The sequence below is a fragment of the Montipora foliosa genome, chromosome 13 (assembly GCF_036669935.1).
Source record: "Montipora foliosa isolate CH-2021 chromosome 13, ASM3666993v2, whole genome shotgun sequence".
Taxonomy (NCBI): Eukaryota; Metazoa; Cnidaria; class Anthozoa; order Scleractinia; family Acroporidae; genus Montipora; species Montipora foliosa.
The window spans coordinates 40,536,345-40,550,620 of NC_090881.1; the positions used below are offsets into that span (position 1 = coordinate 40,536,345).

The 14,276-nt window shown below is 38.9% G+C and overlaps 1 protein-coding gene across 1 annotated transcript; it reads left to right on the forward strand.

Annotated features, from left to right (window-relative positions):
- The first annotated feature begins 4,078 nt into the window (after positions 1 to 4,078).
- Positions 4,079 to 10,841, forward strand: LOC137982425 (uncharacterized). Its single transcript, XM_068829543.1, has 3 exons — positions 4,079 to 4,205; positions 7,043 to 7,239; positions 10,488 to 10,841. The coding sequence occupies exons 1-3, from the start codon at positions 4,142 to 4,144 to the stop codon at positions 10,698 to 10,700; spliced, it is 474 nt and encodes a 157-aa protein (XP_068685644.1). The 5' UTR covers positions 4,079 to 4,141; the 3' UTR covers positions 10,701 to 10,841.
- The last annotated feature ends 3,435 nt before the right edge of the window (positions 10,842 to 14,276 follow it).

Consider the following 14,276-nt stretch of genomic DNA (forward strand, 5'->3'; position numbering starts at 1 on the left):
AAATTACAAAATAAATATACTACAAGAGGTATTAAATAATAGTAAATAAAAGAGAACCATAAGGCGAGGATGCCCATATAGAAACCAGTAGGGCTTACTCTGGCTACGGGCCAGATTTCTGCTGAGTGGTACTCTAAAGCAACTTATTTTAGACTCGGAGCACCTTTATAATTATTTCATAAAATTGAGTCGCCATTTGAAGGCATACGTTTCAGCAATCAAACGTAAGAGACTGAGATCTTTATCACTGTCAGACCCCTTTGATTCTTGAGGTTTTCCACGTCAGTTCCTTTACTGCATACTTTACGATTTATTTTTTTTTTCTCGGAAATGTTGCTCATATAATAATTCCTTTCTCTCTTGGAACTCGTATTATTTTGGCTTTTGACTTATTTCAAGCTTGGCAGCTTGCATTAATTTTTGTTATACTCTCCCCGCATTCTTGTTCTGCAATTATTAGCATGTTCCACACCTTCCTAGCTGGCTCTCCTTGTAAGTTCGACGCTTTAAATAGAATTAGACTAAAATTTTATTTTGCTCAGTTCAGGAAGCGGGTGGGATTGGTCTGGACCGGGTGACAAAACAACAGGGTGGGGGAGGGGGGAGGTGGGAGAGAGAGAAAAATCTTGTTGAACAAGATGCTTATCATAAAAGCATTACACGTGATGCGATCTTAGTCAGAAAGATAGCATGACCTTGTGATAAGTTCATTAACGTTATACCGGAAATTGCTTTAAGATAACGTAATGACCGAGCACAGGAAGAGAATCAGTCTCGACCCGCCCAGGTTTTCGATCATTTCGAAAAAACTTTTAAGAATACCAAGAATTGGTCAAAAGGAAATCTTGATCGAAGGCATACTTGGAGCTTTTGGGTGAATGAAATTTGAACGAACATGACTATCCGTATGCGTTCTTGCAAGGAGAATTCCTAATTGCGTCACCTATGTAACATAATCTTGTGACAAACCATCACGGTCAATTTAGATCATGCGTGCCCAGTCTTTTTTACATTTTAACGGAGTTTGAATTTTGCATGGTAGTTTTCAACATGGCCCGGCAGCGAGACTTCAGAGTCCACGTAGAAATTTTTCTATTTTATTGACGGTATAAGGATAGGATTTTTTCTTCATATTACAGCATTAGTCTGAGCTATCAATTTTGAACGTCATTTGACTAAGAACGGTTCATTTTAAGTTTCAGTTTCAGTCTCAGTTTATTTTTGCCACTTTTGTTACTTTAAATTGCAAAATAAATATACTACGAGAGGTACTAAATAATCAATAAAAGAGAAGCATAAGACTAGGATGCTCATATAGAAACCATTAGGGCTTACTCGGGCTAAGGGCCAGATTTCTGCTGAGTGCTACTGTAAAGCAACCTTTTTAGACTCGGAATGCCTTTATTAATATTTTATAACATTGAGTCGCCATTTGACGGCACACGTTTCAGCAAACAAACGTAAGAGACTGGAATCTTTATCACTGTCAGACCCCATTGATTCTTGAGGTTTTCCACGCCAGTTCCTTTACTGCTTACTTTACGATTATTTATTATTACATATGGAATCAGTACACAAATACATCAACCATTTTTCACGCAGCCGCTCGTGCTATTTTAACTGAAACGACAGCAGTGATCGATCCCACATTTATACTCGCGACACGGACTATTCACTTTCGTGGAATTCGAGAACTCTTTGTTAGAAGCTGATTATGTTGTTCCAGACTTGTCTTTTCTTCAGGCAGCGGCCATTTTCAATATCTTGGTGCTGTCGACTACCGCTAGGAATGACACTTCGTTTCCGTTGAGCTGTTCGCAGCTCTAGTTATTATTCCCCAGCGCATGTTCCAAAAACTCTGAGAAATTTCGACCTTCACAGCTTTTGTTTTTAGCATTGATCACGTGAATTTAGCGATTACCACGTGACAATGAACACCCGATGAGAGTGCTCGTCACAATCTATCTCGGTTATAATGATGTAAGGGTCACGCATTTTGACGGTCTTATCTAACGTTGCTGAAGGTTCTTTCGCGATGAGCGTTTACGTGATGAATATCTGGCACCTTTGTATCTTTGCAGTGGCTATTTTGCCAAACGGTGAGTGATTTATCGTTTTCCTTATCTGTCTATCGAATAAAGGCGTTGCGTATTTTTCGGAAAATACGTACATGAACTGGAGGTATATACACAAAGTGAAAATGAATTTGGAGTGACTCATATGAATTGATTCGACATTAACCGGTGTAAAAGAAAGATGTTAAAATGAAAATCAATTTCGGAGCTAGAGAAGTTAATAAATGTGCTTGAAGTCCAGTTCCAGCCAAGAAAAAGGATCAGTTGAACATTTTGGGTAAATCATTCATTTTAGTTCTCTGGTGCTAAAGGTTTTTCCAGGATTTTTTCTTCTTAGAAAAGTTTTAGATTTCTCTTTTTTTTTTCTCGGAAATGTTGCTCATATAATAATTCCTTTCTCTCTTGGAACTCGTATTGTTTTGGCTTTAGATTTTAAGCTTGGCAGCTCACATTAACTTTTGTTATACTCTCCCCGCATTCTTGTTCTGCATTTTTGTTACAATTATTAGCATGTTCCACACCTTCCTAGGTGGCTCTCCTTATAAGTTCGACGCTTTAAATAGAATTAGACTAAAATTCTATTTTGCTCAGTTCAGGAAGCGGGTGGGATTGATATAGACCGGGTGACTAAACAAGGGGGGGGGGGGGGGAGGGGGGGAAGAAAAGAAAAACCTTGTTGAACAAGATGCTTATCATAAGCATTACACGTGATGCGATCTTAGTCAGAAAGATAGCATGACCTTGTGATAAGCTCTGTAACGTCATACCTGAAATTGCTTTCTGATAACGTAATGACCGAGCACAGGAAGAGAATCTTGTGACAAACCATCATGGTCAATTTAAATCACGTGGACCAGTCTTTGTTAAATTTTAACGGAGTTTGAATTTTGCATGGCAGTTTTCAACATGGCCCGGCAGCGAGACTTCAGAGTTCACGTAGAAATTTCTCTAGTTTATTGACGGTATAAGGATAGGATTTTTTCTTCATATTACAGCATTTAGTCTGAGCTATCAATTTTAAACGTAATTTGACTAAAACGGTTCATTTTAAGTTTCAGTTTCAGTCTCAGTTCATTTTTGCCACTTTTGTTATTTTAATTACAAAATAAATATACTACAAGAGGTATTAAATAATCAATAAAAGAGAACCATAAGGCGAGGATGCCCATATAGAAACCAGTAGGGCTTACTCGGGCTACGGGCCAGATTTCTGCTGAGTGGTACTGTAAAGCAACTTATTTTAGACTCGGAGCACCTTTATCATTATTTCATAAAATCGAGTCGCCATTTGGCGGCATACGTTTCAGCAATCAAACGTAAGAGACTGAGATCCTTATCACTGTCAGACCCCTTTGATTCTTGAGGTTTTCCGCGTCAGTTCCTTTACTGCATACTTAACGATTATTTATTATTAGTATAAATACACAGGTGATTATACAAAATCGCGCGCTCTCATTTGCTCGCTATCTCGGATTATCAGCCGATAATCACCTCGACGGACAAAATGGCTGCCAGTAGTCGTTTTGCCACTGTAAGTGAAGATGATTTTCGTGTTGAAATGTTTTTTTTTTTTTCTCTTTTTTGAAATAATCACCTGTGTATTTATACTAAAACAATGATTCGCCTCAGGCTCAGTAATTATCGGTGAATATTCACCGATAATCACTTCGCCTTCGGCGAATAATTGTTAATTACACTGTATTCACTTTGGTGGAATTCGAGAACTCTTAGTTAGAAGCTGATTGATGTTGTTCCAGACCTGTCTTTTCTTCAGGCAGCGGCCATTTTCAATATTTTCGTGCTGTCGACTACCGCTAGGAATGACACTACGTTTCCGTTGAACTGTTCGCAGTTCTAGTTATTATTCCCCAGCGCATGTTCCAAAAATTCTGAGAAATTTCGACCTTCACAACTTTTAGTTTTAGCATTGATCACGTGAATTTAGCGATTACCACGTGACAATGAACACCCAATGGGAGTGCTCGTCACAATCTATCTCGGTTATAATGATGTAAGGGTCACGCATTTTGACGGTCTTATCTAACGTTGCTGAAGGTTCTTTCGCGATGAGCGTTTACGTGATGAATATCTGGCACCTTTGTATCTTTGCAGTGGCTATTTTGCCAAACGGTGAGTGATTTATCGTTTTCTTTATCTGTCTATCGAATAAAGGCGTTGCGTATTTTTTGGAAAATGCGTGCACGAACTGGAGGTATATACACAAAGTGAAAATGAATTTGGAGTGACTCATGTGAATTGATTCGACACTAACCGGTGTAAAAGAAAGATGCTAAAATGAAAATCAATTTCGGAGCTAGAGAAGTTAATAAATGTGCTTGAAGTCCAGTTCCAGCCAAGAAAAAGGATCAGTTGAACAGTTTGGGTAAATCGTTCATTTTAGTTTTCTGGTGCTTGCGGTTTCTCGTTCCTAGAAACGTTTAGATTTTTTTTTTTTCCTGGGAATGTTGCTCATATAATAATTCCTTTCTTTCTTGGAACTCGTATTGTTTTAGCTTTAGGTTTATTTCAAGCTCGGCAGCTTACATTAATTTTTGTTGTACTCTCCCCGCATTCTTGTTCTGTATTTTTGTTACAATTATTAGCATGTTCCACACCTTAAGCTTCTTCCTAGCTCGCTCTGCTTATAAGTTCGACGCTTTAAATAGAATTAGACAAAAATTTTATTTTGCGCAGTTCATAGTTAATGTACAATTTAAAGTAGGGAACAAACAAATAAACAGATAAAATAATCATAATTACAATTTTAATTCATTAATGTTTGAGCCTAGCTAGGAACAAAATAAACCGGTAGGTTTTTGAGTAAGCCTCTATCTTTATTACGTTTGATAATGGCCTTGTAATAAGGACCGAAATACTACGTTTATTTCTCTGTTTGTTGTGTATTTCTTGGTTATACTTATATTTTAAGTTGACTTAGCAAGATGTTTTTCGGAGTTGTCCCGGGGGTTACTCCCTTATAATGGCTTAATGGGGACGTGCGACCAGTCAGGGTACGTTTTTCGGGATTTTTGTCTTAAACAGGGTATCGAATTTATCATTTTTTGTCTTTATCAGGGCATCGATTTATCAATTTTTGTCTTAAACAGGATATCTTTTCTTGGACGATAAACAGCAAAATTTTTACAAGCTCTTGTTGATTAATATTGACTTCCGTTGACTTTGGCATTGATACCAGGCACATTAAATTTCCATTGATTACACAACAAGAAAGCCACACAACTTGTAACCGCTGTATCTAGAGAACGAAAACAATACTTTTTGCAACTGGAGAAACTCAAAAGACTGAATTTTAACGTTGTTTTGAAACGGGAACAATGCATAACGCTTTTGTAAATTAACTGAAATTAGTATACTAAATTGTTCATGTTGCTTTTTTGTAAAAAAAAACATTGGATAATTCTTTTAAGAGTAACTTGTGTAAGCTTTTGCTATTTTATTAGTGTTATGATAGTCCTTTACTAGATCCTAAAAAAGGCGTTCAGTGCTTAATGTAAACTTCGTATACTTAGCGTAAAGAGCTCCTCGTTACTCTGTTGATCGAGCTGTAAATAGTTTTGTGATTGCCAATGGATTAAATAAGAAAGAATTTCGATTTCTATTATTGTCTTACACATGGTATGGTATGGTTTCGGGTTAAATGTCTTAAACATGGTATCAAAAATCGGAATTCTGTCTTAAACAGGGTAGGAAAATCAACGATATTTGTCTTTAACAGAGTCAAGGTATGAGGGGCCGCGCCACACCTCCCCACACAGGGATATATCGAGTTCTTCCCCCCCCCCCCCACCCCCGGGAGTTGTCGTCCTGTTATATTTTCTTGGAAATATTGCTCACTATTCATTTCTTTCTCTCTTGGAAATTAATGCTGCTCACTGATTATTCCTTTCTTTCTTGGAAACATTGCCAGTCCGAACATTACTTTCTTTATGTACCAACATCTGCTTTTGAATATATTCGATAGTCAACCATACAGGTGGAAGATTTAACAATAAAAGTCAATTGCGGAGCGACAGAAGTAAAATAACAAATGAGTTACAAATCAAGTTCCAGTCAAGAAAAAATGTTTTGGCGGATAAATCATTCCTTTGAGCTTCGGATGCATTTCTCACGGCGAGCGACGCGGACGAAGAAACTGACGTTTCGGAATCATCATGGCGCCATTAGGGCCGTTTATACGAGAGAAAATAAGCCGCAGCTTACTCCGGCCGCGGCGTACATAATACGCGAAAGGAACTATTTATAAGAGTATAAACTCCCAGGCCAGAATAAGCCGCGGCTTGGGAAAGCTGTGAACGTAGATTTTGTACCATTTATACGGGGTGTTCGCGTCTTATGTAAGCCACGGCCAGAGTAAGCCGCGGCTTTTTTTCTCTCGTATAAACGGCCCTATTTTCAATCATTTTAAATCAGTCGTTTCTGCAAGTTTAAAGCAGCGTCCCCTAAATTTGCTCAATAAGTAATGTGAGTTGCGAAAATAATACAGACACTGCTCGGCCCTAGGCAAGACTGAGTCTCGATTGTCTTACAATCAAAAGCTCGTCCACTAAACAATTGAACTTATTTGAGAATCAGCTTGGCTTCAGTAACTTATTTTTTAGAACTGATTCGCTCAAGTAGCCTGAGTGTTTTAGCTTCCGCTTTCTATTAAAAGCTTAGCAAGAGTGTAGACGTATGTAATGAATAAGTAGTTGTAATGGAATTAAGTGTTCCTAGTAAGAAATGTTGTTGGTCTTGTAAACAGATTGCCAGTTGTTAATAGCAGAAAATTATAAAAAGCCTTGACTCTTACCTAATCAGACGGATGGCCTTACGGCTATACTCGGTCGGGTACCGGTACCAGTGCGACCATACTGGTCAGGCCCACCGGGAGCACATTGCCTGGAAAAAACCGTACTTTCACTGCAAAAAAAACTGCTAAAAGTGAATAATTTACTTTCTTTTTTCAGTGCTAGCGATCCACTGCTACGATTGCATACCAAAGCCACCTACTAACCTGTGCACGTCGGATCTTAATATCACTGACTGCGACACACTCCCGGATCCATTTCCCGGATTAAAACATGACGCATGCTTAAAAGTGTCCTACGAATTCGCAGTCGGGATTTTAAAAAAAGACATGAATTCCATGTCTTGCTCAGTAAAGGTATGTTTTCTCCAACACGATCTCTTCCTCAAATGAAGGATTATCCTTCGTAGTCAGTTTGCCTTAAATGAAGTATTATCCTCCATTTTGATCACTCTGTCCCAGGACGTGTGGTATGGAACAGGTTAATAATACAAAAGTGAGGTAACGAAAACATCTGTGTTCGTACATGATAAAATAAGCTGCAAAAAATGGCTAATCAAACCCTACCCTTCTGGCGGTTCTGGTTATAGAAAAAGTCATTCTAGTTAAGACCCTTTGGTCGGATGGCTTAAAGTCTATAAGCCCACTAGCCTTCCTTTCCCAAAAGATCACTAGCATTAGACACTTTATCCATCAACTGAATACACATATCATCCAGCCCGCATGCGCAATGTCCCTGTGACCAGAAATGTCTGTAGATTAAGTCATCTACGTCTCTATCTTCCAGTGCAAGACGCGAGTGTCTTCTCATCCTACTCTTGTGGTTATTAAACCTATGCCTAAATTTGGTTGTTGTCGACCCTACATATTGTTTATCGCAACTTTTACATGAGATGAGATACACGACATTACTGCTGTTACAATCGAAATTACGATGAATGGCGTACGTTTTACCAGTAACATTACTTGTAAATGTTTTTCCAAATGTCAGAAAATTGTCGTTCTTGCAAATCTGGCATACGACGACCCACAACTACGGCTACCTTCAGCTTTAATCATCTGTTTTTTAACTTTAGCCCGGACCAGATAGTCCTTCAGGCTCTTTGGTTTCCTAAAAGCCAACATCGGAATCTCCCTAATCGCCTTTCCACATTTTTCAGACAATTGGAGCATGGGATGTAGATCCCTGAGGATTCCGCCAATGTTCGGCAGTCCCGGATGGTACTTAACAATAAATGGTGTCCTAGTACTATTTTTCTTTGTCGATTCTGTAGCTGGAGTCAACAATTCTTCCCTTGATAGCCGTTTCGCTCTCTGGACTTGCTGCTTAACAAATTCCCCTTTGTAACCTCGTTTGCACAAGAAACCTGTTAATTCTGTCGCTCGTTGATCAAACAGTTCATCCGATGAACATATCCGTCGCAACCTAAGAGCCTGGGCATACAGGATGCTTCTCTTACATCCTCGAGGGTGGCATGAACAGAAATTTAGATACTGATGCTTATCAGCAGGCTTAACGTAGGGATCCGTGTTGAAGTTGCCATTATTAGTAATAATGGTAACATCCAAGTAATTAACGCTCTTTGTGACCAGTCCCAAGTAATCTTGATAGTGTCATGAGCATCCTCCTCGCCTTCCGTCCAAATCATAAAGATATCGTCAATATATCTAAGCCATGTTTGTTGTGATACCCATCTAGAAGACTTTTCTCTCTAATCCGTCTGTTGTTCTTCTCGACTAAGGTTTCTGTTCACTGGTTCGTATGACCTAGCATTAAAATCACTTTCCAAAATCCTTTTCTCTAGCTCCTGTAAATACGTCTCCAAAGCTAACTCTCTGTTCTTGTCGGGGCACCAAGAAGACTTGTTTTTAAAAACAGTAGCTTCAGAAAAATCACCTGCGACATCCTCGACAGTGTAAAAATTTAAGACTAATACGACGAATAAAATCTTGAACGTCCTTTTTGAGAGCATACATGTCAATCTCAGAATTTTAATCCCTTTGCAAGCAATGACATTTCTGTCTCCAACAAAACCCTCTTAGATCAATTTACCTCAACTTGACGTCCCTCACGAAACTCTTGAGCATCCATGGTGAACCCGTTATTAAGTGACGCTATCAACCTGTAATATAGACAAGTTGTTTCTTTTAACTATTTCAGTAGCTTGTTCCTTGTAACATTTTGATTAAATTTCAGTTTACGGCTTAAACAAGATTATAGTGCAATTGATGTCAAGGGAATAGATCAAGTACATATAATTCCACATCAAGAGTGTATTTATCGCGAGATCAAGCCCGTAAAGTAGTCCTTATCACCTCAAACCGGCTCACGACAGCTCTTGTTAACCCTCGAGAGTCGCTCCCCGTAACATTGATCTCGGGAACATATGAACCCACAAATCAATGGTTCCCAACATCAGTGGCTTCATCGCTCAGTTGGTTAGAGCGTTGCAGCGGTATCGCGAGGTCACGGGTTCAAACCCCGTTGAAGTCCTACATTTTTCAGGCTTCTCTACGCAATTGCTAAAATTGCGTTCAAAAGGATCATAGCTTCACTTGAATTCATATCCGCAGTTCAATGTATGATTTATTTCATATATCATTTCGTTCGTTAAAACCGTTTTGTTGCAACAACGTCAAATCAAAGTGCTTCAGTTTTTACTGAGCTGGAAAAGAAGTTAAGTATGACGATGGTTTGCTGAAGAAACTCTGCCAACCCTGCTTCAGAAGGGTGAAGAACGTTATTTAATTCCTTACTTTGTCACTGGCATCACTTTCTTCACATGAATTATCGTTTGACAGTCAGACACAGTATATAGAAACATAGCGGCTGCATACATGAATACCAAAGTCCAGTAATCTAGGTCTGGAAAATCCTGGATGTTTTCCAATATGCCGGACCATCAGGTCGGAGACCATTGGAACTAACCAAGGAAAAATGGAACGACAATTTTTGTTAAATTTAATTTCCAACCGGACCGAAGCGTGCCATTTACATTTCGACCGAAATTTCGGCTACATCACAGTGAAGTGGGACTGCAAACGATAATTTTTGTAAATGGAACGGCACGTTCGGTCGGCCGGACCGGTCAAAGAGGACCACCCCCAAAAGTGTCCCCAAGTATTCCGGTTGGACCGAACCGAAACGGACCTTTCCATTTGACTTCAGTCCGAAATTTCCGGAAATTTTGGCTTAATGAAAAGCACCCCCAGTGTCTCCAGAACCCTTTGTTTCTCGCGCCAAGGCCCCGCGAATCGGGAGAAGCGAAACGGGCTATGAGGACGAGAATGTTTTCTCTCAAGAAGAGTTGCCTTATGCTGTTACAGGAAATCGAGCGACAGAAACGTTACTGGGGAGATGGCAAGGCAGAGCTTCAACCGCGGCTTAAACGTATTTAATTAACAAAGGAAAAGATACTAGAAATACTCGTAACTGGCTTCCATAAAGCCAAACACTGTTTTGAACTTTTAGTGAACAAGCAGTAACTTGAAGGATCAAATACATTAGTCAGATACATTATGGTCATTGCATGCTATTCCTAATTGTGATTGTGAGTTCAAGTAAACGTTCTCAATTTTTGGATTTTGTTTGTTTATTTTTTCAGTCCATGTGTGACCTAGCGAAGGGACCAGTGAAGAAAAGAGCTTGTAACGAAACACTGTGGAAAAAAGTGGGAATAACCCTGAAAAAATGCGAGATTGATTGCTGTTCTGGAGACAAGTGTAACGGCTTAGGTACCGGATCAATCCAGGCAGCATCATTCATCGTAACATTTCTGAGCGTGGTGGGGATTTTAGCTGGAGTTTTCATTCACTAAGATCTCTGCGTCCACTTTCTGTGGCAAGGGCTGCAATTCTTCCAAAAATGTTGATTGTCTAAGCTTATAGAATGAAACAGTTTAATTGTAAGAGTTATGTGTAATGCTGAATAAATTATAGTCAATAAAAATGAAAGATGCTATGTGTGATTGATTTAATCGCGTTAGGGGCAACAGACGAAAAGTCCGTAAATGTAAGATTTTTACTTTGCTAGCTCAAAGCTGATAAGTTGTTTGCGAGTCGAATAAATTAAACAAAACAGTATCATACAACAGCTGAATACATTAAAAGGCCTATTCTGGGACCCTAACTCGCCGCGAGATTGTGCGAGCTAATGCGAGTTTTAGGCGAGTTAAGGCGAGATAAGGACAAATTGTGCTCACCTATCAGTTGCTAGTTTGTGCGAGTTAAGGAGAGTTAAGGGGAAATGATCAACCTAATGTTGAGGTGATAAGGGTTAAAACATATAACGTGCTTTAGTAACATACATATAAAGATGCCTTGCAATCTTTGTATATCTTCTGTATATATCCCTAACAGTCTCCATGTTGCCCAATTACAAAAACAAAATTAAACGAAAAACTTCAGATGAGCTCCAAAGTTGACTGAAGACAAATCTTATTTAAAGTTAGTAATTGATTTTTTTTAAACTAATTGGACAAGTTGAATATGGCGTCCTGGGCTTGGTTGTTCAAACGTTGGATATCGCTATTCAACGGATAAATCATTATACAGCGAATGAGTTAGAGATTGATCCGTTGGATAGCACTATCCAGCGTTTACAGCATGTTCTTTACTAATTCTTTACGCTCAGTCACCAAACTTATACCATTTGGTGGCTATATGATATTACTACAAATAAAAATAGTCATCATCATATATTATTTATTATAGCTGCATAAATATTTGGCAGGATAATTAATTAGTGAAAAAAGAAACTCATGTAAACAAAACAATCATGAATAGATGAAGAAATGTAATTGTAGTATAAACACATGTAGGGTATTTAATTTTACGTATTTTTTTAAAATTCAATAACACTATGTTTTAATTAGGCAGTTGAACATAATAGGTATCACATGACATGGCACGTAATCTGCGACTCCAGTGCTTACCATATGACAGATAAAATGAATTTTTTCTTGAAAAAATAAGCGATCAAAATCTTACCCTAAATTGTAATGACAAGGGCGGTCTGGAGCTGTGAGTAGGCGTGGTATTTGTCTCATATGGTTTAGGGACCGACATATTCCTCCCTCAATGCATGCCGTACCGGGAGGCGAGGTCGGTAGCAGAAAGAAGCGGAGGGCCAACTGGGTCCAAAAGCGATCGCATGGGCCTAAATCCTGGCATGACTCCATTGGTACGACGCTCCAGCGCCACTTCTGGAGGTACTGCATTTTTCTCTCGTGTTCAAACATTCCATTAGTGCTTGCGCAAATGTTCAGGCTCTCCAATACCTAGCCTACCAAAAAAATTAAGATGCTGGTTAACTTTTTACAAGAAATTGAGATTTCAGTTGATTCTACTATCATAAACGTAACGTAAAACCGTGCGTGTCTGGTCTTTTCGAAACAGAGGTCAGAAATGGTTTCATGCAAACTGGGACCCCTAAAATGCTAAACGAATTCCAGAATCTACCGATACAATTTGGGCAAGGTTTGAAAGCAAAAAACTTCATTCGGTGCTGTATTTTGCTGGTGGGATTGGGTGACCCGACACTTATAAAAAATATCAATGAAATGAGAATCGGGGGGCTTCCCTTGTCATGGAATGGCAGAATTACCCAGAATTCTTTTCGAGCATCAACAAGGCAACTTGAGAAGCACGAGACTGACCCTCATCAAATGGTTAAAGCGTGGCCGGAGGAAAAAGCTGTGAGAAGAAGATCTCTAGCCAGATACTAAGGAGTAGCGCTGGTGTGTGCTGTTGACCTAGGACTTCTGATTTCTGAACAGCTACTGAACATCCATTAAGCGGTTGGACCTAACGGTCTACATCCCACGACTATAAGAATTCTGGCAGAGAATCAACACCGTTACGTATCTTTATCAACAAGTCGCAACTCAGGGAAGCGCGTAATTGTCATTGCTTTACCCAAGAAAAGTCTACTCACTGATGTTTACAACTATTGACGAATTTCTTTACTTGCATTCTATGTAAAGTAATAATCTGTCAGTACCCATGTGCAGGACAACCTAACACGGTTTTGTTCATGGCAAGTCTTGTCTCTGTAGCACTATAGGAGATCAATACAATTTTATATTTGAGGATGTGGTGGATCTTGTATACCTGGATTTTCCAGAAGGCAATTGATAAAGTTTCACGATAGCGACATTAGGAGCATATGGTATAACCAAACAATTCAGATACATTGTTCAGGATTTTCTTTTTGTAAAATTTTTCAAAGACGACCAAAAATGCACGAGTCCGTAGGGCGAGTGCAATTTGTGGTCCAAAGTGCTTATTTAGTCCAAATTGCACGAGGAAAATCATGTCATTACTTATTAATAATATACACGAAAAAACGCGAGACAGTTAAGCAGAAGAAACGCATGCGCATCACGCAATCAGGAAAAATTGTGCCATTAATTGATTTGATTGGTTCTGACCGAACCCTATTGTTTATTAGCCAATCATAATCCGGAATTTCGATGTGTAATTTGCACTGTGTTACGCTTGAACTGCACTGCTCTCAGCCAATCAGAATCGAGTAATTTTTTCATGTATATTATTAGAGGTAGAACAACGGCTGGTCGAGTAGGTGATGAAATATCTATTCGTGAACCGCGTTATCTGGACTACTATAAGGCTGTGTCTTAGGCCCCCTGCTATTTCTCTTGTTCATTAAAGAAATGCAGGCTATCACAAAGAGCACAGCTATCATGCTCCGTAGTTGCTGATGATTCAAAACGAAGACGAAATCCGATAGAAAATCGAGCACTTTCAGTTTTTAGTGGACAAAAATCTTGTACCAGAGTAATTTACAGTCCTTTTTACATTTCCTGAAAGCTAAAGATATAAATATTTGCCTGAAATAACACCGAAAACAATTTCCCATGGGATTATGTTTCAACGTTCAGAGAAATTGTGCAAACAGAGGTAAAATTTCATCATCAGTTTCATTTCACCAGTACTTTCAAGTGTTTCTTACGAAGTTCAACGGTTGTTTTTGACGTTTGGTGTTTCTAGAAATGAATTTTTTTGAGAAGATATTGAAAACAGTCGTACAGAAGTTTGCAATACGATGTTTATAATCTTGGTACAAGATTTTTGTCCACTTGTTACTCGAACCTCTGGTGGATTCCGTCTTGACTATTATTCCACGAGCGTGCGTTGGATATGAGAAGATAGATCGATAGAAGTGGGCTATAACATCCATTTCATATCCAACAAGCGTGAATGGAATAATTGTTTTATTAAAAAGCCCCCTAAAATAGAGAAAAACAAACTAAAAAAGAAAAAAAACGCTTCAAACAATGACGCGCACGCTTACCATTTTGCAGAGCATGGTATATTTAACAATTATTCCATGAGCGCGCGTTGGATATGAGATGGTAAATAGCCAACGAGGC